The 15,074-nt window shown below is 41.5% G+C and overlaps 2 protein-coding genes and 1 long non-coding RNA gene across 3 annotated transcripts in view; all 3 read right to left on the bottom strand.

Annotated features, from left to right (window-relative positions):
• Nucleotides 1-13,030, bottom strand: part of LOC129780194 (cytospin-A) — a 139,818-nt gene extending 126,788 nt beyond the window's left edge. The window contains exon 1 of the mRNA XM_055788207.1: nt 12,512-13,030. The gene's annotated coding sequence lies outside the window, so the exon portion shown is untranslated. The remainder of the gene's footprint in view (nt 1-12,511) is intronic.
• LOC129773859 (uncharacterized) lies at nt 3,521-6,742 on the bottom strand. Its single transcript, XM_055777517.1, has one exon. It carries the CDS (start codon nt 6,740-6,742, stop codon nt 3,521-3,523), a length of 3,222 nt encoding a protein of 1,073 aa, XP_055633492.1.
• Nucleotides 13,031-13,586: 556 nt separating the features above from the next.
• On the bottom strand, nt 13,587-14,748 carry LOC129779012 (uncharacterized). Its single transcript, XR_008743547.1, has 3 exons — nt 14,647-14,748; nt 13,971-14,587; nt 13,587-13,912 (listed from the first exon to the last, which is right to left on the bottom strand). It is a non-coding gene; the product is annotated as an uncharacterized LOC129779012 (long non-coding RNA).
• Nucleotides 14,749-15,074: the final 326 nt, after the last annotated feature.

Raw genomic sequence — 15,074 nt, 5'->3', positions numbered from 1 at the left:
CGTCAGGCCAGAAGGAAGACTTCGTAGGCTCCCAGCATGGCTTGCACCGTACGATATTTTCTAAAAAAAGTCAAAGGAGGGTTGTGTCCGAGACACGACCGCATAGTTGACGTAGGATTCCGTTAGGCTTTCTGTTGATTTTGGATGTTTGAATTATTACATCGTTAAACTCTTTGACTATGATTTGGGCCATTTTTTTGGTTGTTGGGTATTGTTTGTTCACACCACCAGAGTTTACCGTGTGATGATGACAGAAGGATGGTAAACAGTCGTTGGATGGTGCGTATCAGATAAAAGACACAGAAGTGGAACGAGATATGATAAAACCGCCCTCTGTGATTTTGGACGAGATGCCTCCTGTGTTATGTATGGATGAAATGAAGAAAAAAAAAACTAACCAATGTGAAAATTAACACAACAAAATAGACAGCTTAAACCAAACGACACGTTCTCGAGCGGGAACATACCTTGGTTTTTATTTATGAAAATTGAAATAAATCGTTTCATACATCAATCATTTTCAACTGCTACCATATACAATTTTACACTTACACTTGTGCTAAATTTTTCACAAACACGATCGGTCATTGATATGAAATTTCACGAAGCAACCCACATTTAATTTCCAAATTTTAATTTTATTTGCTAGAATTAATCGTATCACACACCTTACTTGCAATATAAAAATATCCCCGACTTGCATATATTTGCAATGTCGATTTCCCTCGGGCACCTTGGTTTTGATGTCTCTATTAGGGAATACATTTCGGTAGGAACGAAAACTCCTCCTACTTTCATGTATTTGCAATGCCGATTTCCCCCAGGCAGCTTGGTTTTGATGTCTCTGTTAGGGACCCGCCGCATGTGTCGTCAATTTCGACCAATCAGAAGTGGGTGTTTCCGTTAGGATAGGGGTTGAGATTTTTCAATTGTTCGATAGTCAGTTTCATAAATTATATTATTTTCTTCAATATAAAAAATTGTTACGGAGTGCCGAAATCGATTGACGCAAAAATTTCAACAATCCATCATGAAATGACTGAGCAATAAGCGTTTGAAATTGGACAATTTTCACGATGTGCTCGATTTTAGATTTTCAATTTGTACCTCAATATGTTCCCGAAAGACGTAGTCCTATGTCAAAAGGAAGATGTACCATTGGCATACGCAAAATCATGCCGTTAGGTAGGCCATGATTTGTAGCCATGGTACGACAGTAACAAAATGAAAAAAGTTAGAGTTTAGTTCTAACCACCAAATAGAGAAGTCGAAATAAATCAAGCTCCTAACATTAAAAATTAATTTCATTCTTTGGAAGAACTTAACATTTACAATGATACTATATCTCAGAAAGAAATTGGATCTTATTCACAACATTATTTCGCCAATGAACCCTGCCCATTGCTGTAGTACTCCAACTCCCGCTGCAACGATTTTGACAGGTTTAGAAGGGTAACATATTTTCTTCAGGAAAAGGAAGGAAGGAAATGTTGACAATGTTCACACTCACATTCATCACACTCAATTCTTAAGCCTATCTTATCTATATAAATAAAACTGTAAGGCACAATCTGTTGGTAAGCGAAAAACCCGAAGAAAGGATGGTCCGATTTCAGCCTTCTTTATTTTGTTGTATTCGTCTCTTCCCGTAGATCAATATAGCGGAGAGAAAATATTTAATTTCCATATGTTCTAATAACGGAATAACGCATTCCTATATCTTCTATCTATATAAACAAAAATGGAAGGCCAAATGTGTTGGTGTGCCTTAAACCCGAGGAAGGAATGGTCCGATTTGAGCTGTCTTTATTTTGTAATATTCTCTGTATCAAACATGTATTCCATGCAACGGAGAAACATGTTATTTCCAAATGCTTGAAGAATCTTGAACGAGAATTTTGTCTTTAAATAATTTTATATTATAAGGACGAATAAAGTAGAAGTACTAGACAATTTATAGTAAAAGGAAATTGTAAAGGGTCAAAGGGTAATCAATCAATGAAGAGTTCAGTGATTGGACTCACTAACGTTCACTAAGTAAGAAAACGTGGATGTTTGAAAGGATTCAAATCAAAAAATCTATTTAGGGCGGGACGAAGTCCGTCGGGTCAGCTAGTATCTAATATGTATTTACATTTCACCTTATTCTATTGTTAGTAAGAAGGGATTTTATTTCTCGCGAAGGAAAAAGAAAAGGAGAATATAAGGATATAAGGACAATCACACCAGAAGATCGATAACTTTTAGGAATACATATATTTGGGACATGTAATCAAGGTCTAACCGAGCCAACACATCTCTCACCGGCACATTGGGCTGCCTTCTTCTGGCCCTATGAGAGTTCTCTAAATTCGATCTGGCAATAAGATACACCTCGCACGACGCACGACATGCACAGATATTGTTATCGGCAAGATTAAAACGAAGGAGTAGCGCGTCTAACGAACAGTGATTGGACATTGCCAGTTAGCGATGTTGTTTTTACGGACTAAAGAATAAAATTCATTGAAGACGATTTGACGCTGATAAATATCGCCTTCATTTGCACCTGCCTTTGCCAATGAATCAGCCCTCTCATTACCCGGAATTGAGCATTGTGAAGGGACCCAGACAAAGGTAATGACATAACAGCGTCTGGTTGAAGCACTCAAAATTTCTCGTATTCTCTCAAGGAAATACGGCGAGTTCTTTTCCGACCTCACTGAACGGATAGCTTCGACAGAGCTAAGACTATCCGTTACAATGTAATAATGTTCAACAGGTCGTGAGGCTACGCTGTCCAATGAATTAGACATCAAGAGAGATAATCATTGCAAGGAGGGGCTGTTATCGAAGAAGATCCAAAACACGGTTTTTTTAGCGTGCTATTCCAGCAGCTTTAAAGCTGTAATATATTAAGGCATGTTACATACATCTGATGGAATCAAATAATAAATTTCTTACATTTTCAGTGTTTCAGTTTCTCTTCTCGACTAACTCGGTTCTAACCCTACTTCTGGGATGCAACAAAGGTGCAACGAGGTCTAAATGCAAACATATAGAAATTGAAATTTCCACCAATTTTCAGATGAATATTGTTTGTTATTTACTAATCTCGTCTTAGATTTTCTTTCACAGCTCAAAAACGGCAATAAACCTTATCTACGCTAACAAAATACTCCGATTTCTGATTTAAACAATCCGACTACGCTTCCAAACGATATCTATAACTCACTGATTATGACTTTTTTTCCATTTCTGTTACAAACGTCAGAGTGACATATTTGCCCGCGCGAGGGAATGGTCAGTGGATTCACTCCGATGCAGTGTGCCCAGTATCTACCGCAACATTCCCCGACCCGTGATCCACTTCCGTTTCCGATGCTTGATTCTCAGAACCGGCCGATCTGCCAACATCTAGAACCGCTAACTCCACAGCGGGTCTGGAAAATACTCCTCTCGCGGTTTGTACTTTTACCCGTCTAACTTGGCCATCCTTACCCGGGTAAGTCTCCAGAACACGTCCTCTTTCCCACCGATTTCACTGATCCTCGTCCATAATAATCACCAAATCTCCTGGTTCTAGCGGTTTCGCTCGCTCGAACCATTTCGTTCGCCGCGTCAGCATTGGCAGGTACTCGCGAATCCACCTACGCCAAAATTCGTCTACCATATGTTGTGATAGTTTCCAACTATCCCGTAATGCGCTTATGTTGTCGACTGGAGCGGTGATTGGTTGCTTTACCCCACTGGAACTATACAGCAGAAAGTGGTTCGGTGTTAGAGCCTCTTGTTCCTCTTTCTCCAAGGGAACGTAAGTCAACGGTCGTGAATTGATGACTCCTTCTGCCTCCAGCAATACAGTCTCCAATACTTCGTCACTTGGGTGACGGGAATTGTTCGTTATAGCCTTCATAGCTACTTTAACCGACCTGACCATACGCTCCCATGGTCCCCCCATGTGTGGAGCAGCGGGAACGTTGAAGTACCACTTAGTGTGGGCGTTCGTAAATGTTGAAGCACAATCTTTGTTAATCTGTTGCACGCGTTTTCTCTCTTCCGACAACAGCCGATTTGCGCCAACAAAGTTGGTCCCGTTGTCACTATATACTTCCAATGGTGCTCCACGCCTCACCACGAACCTCCTAAAGGCCATTACGCATGAGATCGTAGACAAACCGTGACAAACCTCCAGATGAATCGCACGTATTGTGAGACAGGTGAACAAACACACCCATCTCTTGACTACACTCCTTCCAACTTTAACCTCCAGAGGCCCGAAGTAGTCGACGCCTACGTAAGTGAACGGACGTATGAACGGTGTTAATCGAACTTTGGGGAGTGGTGACATCAATGGGGGAGCAGGTACCGCTTTCCTGATCATGTACAACTGGCAACTTCGACTTACTTTCCGAACGAGGGAGCGAAGACTTTGTATGAAAAACTTTTGCCTTATTTCATTACAAACGGTTTCCCCGTTTGCGTGAAGGAACTTTTTATGGTAGCTGTCGACTATCAGCATGGTAACCCTGTGTGTCTTTGGAAGAACTATAGGGTACCTGGCTGAGTACGGGGTCAGTGAAGCAGCCTCTGTACGACCGCTGACTCTTATAATACCCGCTTCATCCAAGAACGGTACTAACGGATATAGAGAACTAGATTTTACTAATGCCATTCTTTTTTGCAAACATTCTATTTCACTGGAATATGCTTGAGTTTGAGCCTGACGCAATAATGCACCTTCTGCTTTGATGAGTTCATCCTTACTGAGGTATGTACTGTCGTCTCTGATGATCTTCTTGCCGACTGATGCCACTTTGAAGACGTAAGCCATTGTACGCAGAAGACGATGCCAGTTCGTAAAACGCTCAACATCTATTACTGCTTCCGCAATATCCGAATGGTGCAGAACAACTTCACGCAGTTCTTCTGTTGTTTCATGTAAGGTACCTTTAGATTCCTTAGGCCAATGCTCCTCAGATTCATTCAGGAAGGTTGGACCTTGAAACCAGCGGCAACTTGGGTTGAAATTTGGTCCGGAACCCCATTTGGTGGCATCATCAGCCACGTTGAGTTTTGTCGGTATGTGCTGCCATTCGTCCATCCTGGTGATCGATAGGATTTCACCGACTCGAAACGATACGAACTGGTGATACTTCCGAGATTCTGAACGAAGCCACGCCAGTACTGTCGCTGAATCTGTCCATAAGATGCGCTTGCTAATGTTGAGTGTGAGGGCCGAACAAACCATCTGCATTAGTCGAGCTCCCATCATTGCTGCCTGCAGCTCTAGCCTCGGAATGGAGAGCGGCTTCAAGGGTGCAACTTTCGTCTTTGCGGCCAGGAATGAACATCGTCCGCCGTAGTCGTTAGGAACTCTGATATATGCAACACATGCGTATGCCTCTTCACTGGCGTCAGTCAAAACATGAATTTCTACTTCTCTAAACTTCCATAGATCGGTATCACGAAAGAAGAATCGGGGAACTCGCACTTCGCTAATTTGGCTCAGCATTTTTGCCCACCGGAACCACTGGTCGACTAGATGTTCAGCTACTGGTTCGTCCCAGCCTGTGCCTGTGCGCCAAACCTCCTGCATCAGGACCTTTCCATGGATGACGAAATGAGCGAGAAAACCAAGTGGGTCGAAGATCTTCATTACGGTTCGAAGAATTTGCCTTTTTGTAGGTGCTGTTGCGTGATCAATTATCTGTTGTACATCTACCGGCACTTGAAAGGTGAAAATATCCGCACCCGGGATCCACATCAGGCCGAGGACTCGATCGAATTCTTCCTGCTGGTCAAGCTTCATTGGTTTGCATAGCGTTCGATCCGCTTCTCCTAGTAATGAAATTACAGTCATTGAGTTCGACTGGAACTTAACTAGTTCGAAGCCAGCTGCCGCATGAATTGCTTTCACCTCTTGCATCAACCGTACCGCTTCATCGACCGTGTCTACACTGAAAAGACAGTCGTCGACATAGTGGTCGTCAATTATTATACTGACCACTCTTGGGAAGGAATTAGAATACTGATGAGCATGTTTGTTCTTGACGTACTGTGCTATAGACGGGGAGCACGTTGCACCAAATGTAGCGACGTCCATGACCCAGATTTGTACTGCTTCAGAAGGTTCGTCTCGCCATAAGAATCGTTGTGATTGTTTATCTTCTTCTCGCACCAATATTTGGTGAAACATCTCGCGGATGTCACCACACACCGCAATGTTTCTTTGACGAAAACGAAGTAAAACAGCAAATAAAGAGGTAAGAAAGTCTGGGCCTTTCATTAGCATATCGTTCAACGATATTCCGTTGACTTTCGCTGCGGCGTCCCATATTAGGCGGATTTTCTCGGGCTTCCTTGGGTTAGTCACCACCCCCAACGGGAGGTACCAGACCCTCCTTCGATCTGTCTGTTCGATTTCTTTCTTCGTTGCTCGATGGGCGTACCCCTTATCCGCGTAACCTTTGATCTGCTCTTTTACCTTCGCTCTAAGTTCTGGATCACGTGCTAATCGTTTCTCCAAACTGGCAAGCCTCTTCATTGCCATCGGGAAACTGTCCGGAAATATCGGTTTGTCCACTCTCCAAAGCAGACCCGTTTCGTACCGCTTACCCCTTTGAGTTGTTATTCGTTCTAGGATCTCCATCGCGCGTTGATCGGATTCCGATTCTAGTCTTTTAGTAACTGCTGCTTCCTCTACGACGAAGAATCTCTTCATCGCGTCGTGTAGCTGTTCGTTACTCATATCACCAGTCATGTGAAAGTTCAATTCTTCAATGGAATTCCTACCGCCTTTACATCTTCCGTATATACACCATCCAAGTCGCGTCTTAGTTGCGACAGGGTCGCTACAACCTCCTTCTCGTGACTTAAGAGTGTCAACAACCGAACATGCTCCAGTCCGATTATCATTCCGGGTCTGACGTCAGTGTAGTTATCGATGGGAAGACCTCGTAGATGAGGAAACACTTTCGACAACTGAATGTAATCCAGCGATTGATTTGGCAACCCTAGTTGGCGTACAGTTCGTACATTTTCTATAACAAATCTTTGTTTGAAGCCGACTCCAGCGATTTGCAGTGACACTCGCTGGGATGTTTTTTCATGACGTCCGATTTTTCCCGTCCAGCTTAGCCACAGCACATCCGGCTCTCCGGAAATTCCCAGCTGAGCCGCTAGCTCTTCTTCGAGCAGTGTAGAAGACGAACCCTCATCGAGAAACACGTAAGTGTTGACCGCTGCATCGTTTCCATATAGAGTAACTGGTAAATATCGGAATAGTGAAACTGTTTTCGAAAAGTGGTGATGTTGATGAACTACGTAGCTGGGATTTGGCGTGTCATACAATGAAGCATCTCGAGCATTATGTAGGAGAGTATGATGACGAATGCGACATCCTTCAACACCACACTGCTTCTTTGATCTGCACGGCCATTTTCTGTGTGGCACTAGACATATGCGACAGAGATTCATCTGTCTGACTGCCTTCCAACGACCATCTATATCTAATGACTTGTAACTGTCACAGTTCGCTATCAAGTGTTCATTCGCACCACAGTAACAACAGGTATGGGAAGTTGATTCTACCATCTGTTCGCTTTTCTCGTCCACATCTGTTGCTTCCCCAGTGTGAGTAAACAATTTCTCTTTCGGCTTTTTTCTATCTGTCCCGGTGTACTTTGCGTGATTCTGTGCAGAATCTAAATCGACACTCAAATCTGAGGCCACATTCATTAGATCCGTCATGAACTCGTTAAACGTCGCCAAATTGACATTTAGATGACCACGCTTGAAAACACCCCACTGCATTTTCATGGGTGTCGGCAGCTTTTCCACGAGTTCCTGGAGTAACATCGGATTTAACAAATGTGCCTGCTGGTCGGAAAGAATACAATGATCCACGAGATTTTGTACCGCCAATCCATATACAACAATAGATTGGAGGTTATCAGACTTTAGAGTTGTTACACTACGCACTCGTTTCAGTAAAGAATTGATCAGGAGCTCTGGTCTGCCATATAATCTGCGTAGAGTTTCCAACACGTATGGTACCGAAGCTGGTAGTAATAAACGGCTTCTGACAGCTTCCAAGGCATTACCCCCAAGACAGCGTTGCAATCTGGCCAAATTCTCAGCATCTGTATAGCCGCATACTTCAGTGGTGTTCTTGAAAGAACTGATGAAAATAGGCCACTCTTGCGGATCACCAGTAAATTTTGGAAGTTCCTTCGGCATCACCTGCCGGGCCGCTAGCTGGGCGTTTGTTGGTCCTAGCGGGATTGCATCCCCCGACCCGTAAAGACTTTGTCTCGGCAGCACAGGCTCCATTGCCGATGCAAGATACACTGGTGCAGATGCTAGTGGTTGCGAAAACTCTCGACATACTGTGGAGGAATTCGATACATACCGAGAATATGGGTTTTGGGCGGATGGCAATAACGTTGGCTGAGCGATTGTGTCTTTTGCCTCCACGATATGAGGAATCGTGCCTGCCACGGAGGTACAAACTCTTGTCTCAACCGTATTAATACATTTCAATTACGGTCGCGTAACATCCGAAACAGAAAACAAAACTGGATATCTCGAAGCGGCAGTAGTAATCATTGTTTGAATTTCCCTATCACGGTACATGGTATTCGACGTGGTTGTTGCTACCTTGGGGATCGTAGTACCATCTCCACCGGAATACTTTTGATAACACATCTCTTGTTCGGACACTATTTGTTGCACCGACAATCCTGTTGATGGCCTTTTTTCGACGGTCTTCACTATCGACTCTTGACCGGTTGGAGTAGATGTTTTCTGCGGCAAATGTTGAATGTTTACCTCTGACTCAATCGGTAACAATGTGGAACTCGAAGCTGTCGGCGATGTTTTCTTTCGAGCACCAAGATGTCGATCAGCATCATTAGTTGTTTCCGTAGGGAAAGATGTAAATTTATTGAGCTGACTAGATGGTGCAGGTTCTATTGTTCCCACTTCTTCCACCCTCGCTCTCTTCAGCCAAACCTCCAGCTGTTCCCGTTTACTTTTGGAATTAACTTCGCTTTGTCTGTTCATGGTTTCGTTATCTTCATCCAGCTGCATCAATAACTCAAACTTCTGCTTCACATACGCTTCCTCTTTTTCCAACCGCTTCATTTCGAGTTTTCGCTGCTCTTCCAGGAGTAACAGACTCAATTCAATCCGCTGTGACTTCCGGCTAGCTTTACTTCAGCTACTCAGCTACGAGTGAAATTTACTTCGAATGAATTCGCTTTATTTCCCACAGCTGCTTATCTGCAACGTCTTCAAACACAGGCACCTTAGACGTTTTACGCGGTAAATTCAACGCAACTTAGCGATTGAAAATCTTTAAAGTATGTTATCGAAGAAGATCCAAAACACGTTTTTTTAGCGTGCTATTCCAGCAGCTTTAAAGCTGTAATTTATTAAGGCATGTTACATACATCTGATGGAATCAAATAATAAATTTCTTACATTTTCAGTGTTTCAGTTTCTCTTCTCGACTAACTCGGTTCTAACCCTACTTCTGGGATGCAACAAAGGTGCAACGAGGTCTAAATGCAAACACATAGAAATTGAAATTTCCATTTTCCAAATTTCCATTTTCCATTTTCAGATGAATATTGTTTGTTACTTACTAATCTCGTCTTAGATTTTCTTTCACAGCTCAAAAACGGCAATAAACCTTATCTACGCTAACAAAATACTCCGATTTCTGATTTAAACAATCCGACTACGCTTCCAAACGATATCTATAACTCACTGATTATGACTTTTTTTCCATTTCCGTTACAAACGTCAGAGTGACATATTTGCCCGCGCGAGGGAATGGTCAGTGGATTCACTCCGATGCAGTGTGCCCAGTATCTACCGCAACAAGGGGCCATGTTTGCATCAATTGCTGCAAAATTGTCTTTAACACTGGAAGCATTGAGATGACAACGGTTCTGATAAAGTCGGAAACGTTAGAACACGTGAAGATTTGATCAACAAGGTCAGTCAACTTTATAAATCCCGATCGGGAAGTTGAACTGGACGGAAAAACGGGGACAGTTGGGTTTTTTTGATGTCCCTTCGAGTGTTGGGCCGTTCGAAGGTGAATTATTCCCAGGGAAACCAGGAGGAACTTGATTTTGCTTGTCCGCTGCACTCGATTTTTTAGGCATGCTAACAGGGGGTATAACCGGAAGGGCTTGTCCTTGAACTTTAGGAGTAGTCACATTTTTGCGCCGGGGATTCCCATGGAAAATGAACAGTATGCCCCCGTTAGCTATGTCCGCTTCCATTTCGTCAACGGGCAACGTGGCGAAGACATTTTGTGTGTTGATTGGTTGTTGTTGGGCCAGTGGAGAAGCGCCTTTTAAAATATTCGCATAAGTGCGTTTTGAGCGTTCCTTCAAAGAGCGCTTCTGTTTCTCCCAGCGACTCTTGTAAGTTTCACAAGCTGAGAGCACGTGTGGGAACCCCCGCAATATAGACACTTATGCTCAGTCGCACTGCAGGATTCATCCACATGTTGCTCTCCGCAAGTTGCACAACGCTCCTCGTTGGCACAATAAACTGAAGTGTGACCAACTGACTTGTTCTTTGTGCAATTTCGCTTGTTTAGGTCAATCACGGAGAGCAACTACGAAGTGTACAGTCTACCCAAGCACAAGCTCTCCCCCATCACGATGAAAGCTGTACCAAGCTCGTTGTGTTGCCGCAGCTCTAATAGATTGTATAACAAACTTGAAACAATCATGCCATCAAGCCTTTCCAGCACACCTCTTGCAGCGCTACGATGTTGGAATTGCGGACTCTCAATATTTTCGAAAGAATTTGGGTACTCGAAAAAAAGTTAAGAGACTCGCATTTTCATGTCCCATTTCCTATCTCTAGTCCGTGTTCTTTGCAATCTCTAGTCCAATTGTCCTGTCTCGAATTTCTTTGCGAATTTTCCTGTGTTACGGATGGCTTGCACATACGCTGTTCTGACTCGTGAAGAAACAGCTCTTCACGTAGTCCAGTCGTTTACCAACAAAACGTTGCAAAATTGATGATTGAATAAATCTATGCCTCCATACAGAAATGATTTTGATTTTTTTTTTCCAAAAAATCGGTCCGAGCTCTTGGGTTAACCAAATATATATTATTCCATACTAAATAGCACAACGTGATAAGAACTCAGAACTAATACACTCAAATTGGAAAATACAAAGAAGCGACATATTTTCTCCAATAAATTTTATTTGACTTTAATGAATTCAGTTTAAAGCGATTAGGTGAGGAAAGTGCGTAACCTAATATAACCGTACAAATAATAAAACCTAATAAAATACAAAAAATGTCAACTTTACTGTACTATTATGTACTTTGATTGAAGAACACACAATTATGATGTAGAAACAAAACATTCAATTGAACCTTCTGCAGAAAAATGCAGATGTTAGCCAATTATCGATTTTTCGTCTATTTTTTTTTATTTTATTTTTTTTATTCTAGCTACTATGTCCACGCAACAATCATCATGTGTCGGTAATCCCAGTCCCTTACCGCTCACATTTTCGGTCTGCTGCATCGGTATTGGCACTATTAATAACGCAACAAAGGAAGCCTAATATCAACAGTCCCGCTGTGAACAGCCCAACTGTGAACATTCGAACAATAGCAATATTCTTACGCCGAAAAAAAAGGCGACATGTGTTGTGCATCGATAGAATAGGAATTCTCTTGCGCCTAAACGGCTACTGTGTTATAGATAAAACAAATGTTTATCGAATGATAGCGATACTCTTACGCCTCAAAATGGTAACAGTGTAATATACAACAAAAGTTATCTTAAGATAAAAAATGTACACGAATGAATTCGGCTCTGTTACAAAAAAACATATTGATACAATTGGGTAGTTTTATGGGTTTATTCACCCCAGTTCATGAGCTCTTTACCAAACTATGTTGTGTTTTCCTGGTGAAAGTACGTGTTTCATGAGAATATATTGGACACGGTGTACAATGTTTTTGTCAGGAGAACAGGAGAAGGGAGAATAAAATAATTCTTATTTCTCGATTGTACCACAGAGAATGTTTGACACACGAATTGATTTGTTTGTATATTCTTAATCTTAAGAATATATTCGCCTTTTTATTAAATATTTCAATACAATAGCATGAAAAGTGAATCCACGTTGTTTGAACTGTGCAACGAGCTTTTTTTTGTTGAACACAAAATATTGCGTATCATCGTAACAACATACAGTTACAGCCACCATATGTCAATGCATCTCATAATTATTTTGGTGCGCTGTGTTGTAGACAAAGCTCTTGTGAACCAGTAAAGAATTTTGATGCACGCAAACGTCGGATGAACTTTCATTTTAATATTGGGACTGTTTACAAATGCACCATGGCAAATATAATCGATAACAACTTTGTTCCATCCACAATATCCACTAATTATGTCACTAATTCTTTATTTGTCGATAAAACTAATAACGTATTGAGTAATCGATATTAGTAAACTATTGAAAAACATTCATACCTCTCTAATATTGTTATATTTTCCTTTGCTCGTCCGATTTTCCGTCCATTGGAAAGATTGGAACTATCCGCAAGTACCGTAATCTCAATAGCGAACTGATTAGTACTTGTTTATAATGAACACTTTTCACCTTAATTATCCACAAACAATGCGTATGAACTTCAACTGAAGGGACCACTATTCAATCTAGTTTACAGTTTCTTTTGATGCGCAACATACATAGCCTGTCTCTCGCACAACAGCAGATGTCGGTAATCAATAGTACCACTTTCGGAACCGTATCACAAACTGTCGCTTGTTTTCATAGATTGGCTGTGCCAACCGGCATCTTCGAAATTTTTGGGAGCTCGATGTTACAGTTTCAAAATAACAGTGTACAAATAGAGATAAACATGAATAAATCAATCGGTAAACACAGAAGCGGCCCAAGAGTGTGTTAATTATGCTGAAAAAATGAAATGATAGTACGAAGATTGCTATGTCGGCACATTTCACTGAAACGGTATCACGCTCTTCGACTCTCTATTTTGCACGTTTAATTTCTCTTGCTCGCAGCAGCTCTCTTCTCCGCTGCATTTATGGAAAAACATAACAGAGAACTTATTCAGGGATGCCAGGCTAATTTTGTATTCAAAACAACAGTTTTGGTGAATACCGTGAATACAATTTCAGTAAACTCACCAAACTCACCCAACATTAGAACCAAGGCGCCTCTATATATACCAGGTGAAACAATCATATGAAATGCACTTTCAGCCATATTGGAATTGCTTTCGGTATTGTTTCCCACTCTACTTTGTTGTGCCAAATTGGTCCCAGAAAATAATGTCGACATCGGTACCGACATCGTGCCATTTTGCAATGATTTTGTCGACATATCCTTCGTGTTTGACAACCAAATACGGGCCAACACTGTGCCAATCTGGCACCACGTCGACCAAATGCGAAACTACTCGACCCTTATTTTGACTGTATTTATTTTCAAGTATAATCAAAAAGAAAGTAAAACAAACAGACAGTGGATGGAATTGATTAATTTTATTATATGTACAAATACATTACATTTCATTGCATAACATGCACGGCTATTTTTAAATTTAATTTCGTTACTACTTTGTTTGATTGTCTACCGATCGTTCCCTACCGGAATAGCGTTCAGTATTACAATTCATCAGTTCCATAATATCAATCCGTGACATCCTCTGATATTCTGCGTACTGTCGCGATGAATGAAGAAATCAATGATTTCTGGGCAATATGAAAAATGTAACAATTATAAATCGTTATCTATAAAAAAAATTCACAATAATATAAACATCTTAGCATATTATTACACAAATAGCAATCATTTAGCGCGAATGGGCTGACAAAATGCTATCGCAATCATTCCAATTTTCAATACTGAAACAAAACATAAATCGATTAAATATGTGACAACGATAGAAACCAATGCTCATACCTAACGGTCCTTGGTAATAGGTGAAAATTTAGACCTCCCATAAACAATATCCGGGGGCTATGTCATGATGAAAGTCATAGTATATAGGATCCTTTTGTAAATCCACATAGCGATGCTGGTGGTGGTTACTTTTTGTGTTGAAACACGCCACTTCAGTCAAAAGCTGGTGTTCACTCGTTCGCAGGAATTGACCATGAATCAATTTTGATAACCTTCAATTGTTCTGGTTCCTACACGCTATCAGTATATCGTTGGATACGTTGGAACGGCATCGGTCTTATTTCTAACCGCACATCACGAGACGATATGATGCAGCACCGGAACGTTAGCATACAAGTTCATCACTGCAAAACTCTCCGCACGGTTCTCTTCATATCACTATGACCACGAATAACTTTACGGATATGCTCAGGATGCATATCATTTTTCCGCGAATCGACAAATAAATACTGCCGTTTTCGTCTGCAACTGTTGCATTTTCATTCATTTTTCTTCGAAATAAAATATCCGATTCGTGGGGGCCCATTCATGGAATAAGTCGAACAACTGCTTGCTGCTGCTGTGTTTTGCTCGCTGCATTATGTAGGTCTTCCAATCTGTAATGTTGTTCAGAAAAGCTGAAAACACAAAATTCATCATGATCAATATTTAAATAAAACAACAAATCTTGTCGTACCTACGAAACTTGATTCTCGATCCATTCCATTCTCCGGTTTATTGTTTTGAACAAACTGTCATTATCATGAGAGAAAGAGAAAAGACTCGATCAGTGATGCCGTTTCGCTCTGTACAAGTAAAGTGCGATTCACATACAACATCCACGTCACGTTCACGCCCCGTCACGTTCCGTTACGTCAGTTATTCTACCATGCAATTCATACCCAGATTCATATATTTTCGAGCGGTTATGGACACCATGTCGACCGAGCGACGGAATTCCCACTTTCATATTTTTTCGAGCGGTTATAAGCACCATGTGGACCGAGCAACGGAAAGTGCTACAAAAGTGCCGGAATGTTACCCCGCCTTTCTCCCCATAGGCAGCACTGCCTATTGACGTATTTACGCAAAGCTGAATCAGCTCATGCGACATCTACATTAGAG

This window comes from Toxorhynchites rutilus, chromosome 3 (genome assembly GCF_029784135.1).
Source record: "Toxorhynchites rutilus septentrionalis strain SRP chromosome 3, ASM2978413v1, whole genome shotgun sequence".
NCBI lineage: Eukaryota > Metazoa > Arthropoda > Insecta > Diptera > Culicidae > Toxorhynchites > Toxorhynchites rutilus.
The sequence above is the reverse complement of the archived record's forward strand: the minus strand, read 5'-3'. Positions and strand labels throughout refer to the sequence as shown.

What these genes read in the sequence shown, in the direction of transcription:
- LOC129773859 (XM_055777517.1), bottom strand. Translation starts at nt 6,742, where the DNA reads ATGACTGGTGATATGAGTAACGAACAGCTACACGACGCGATGAAGAGA.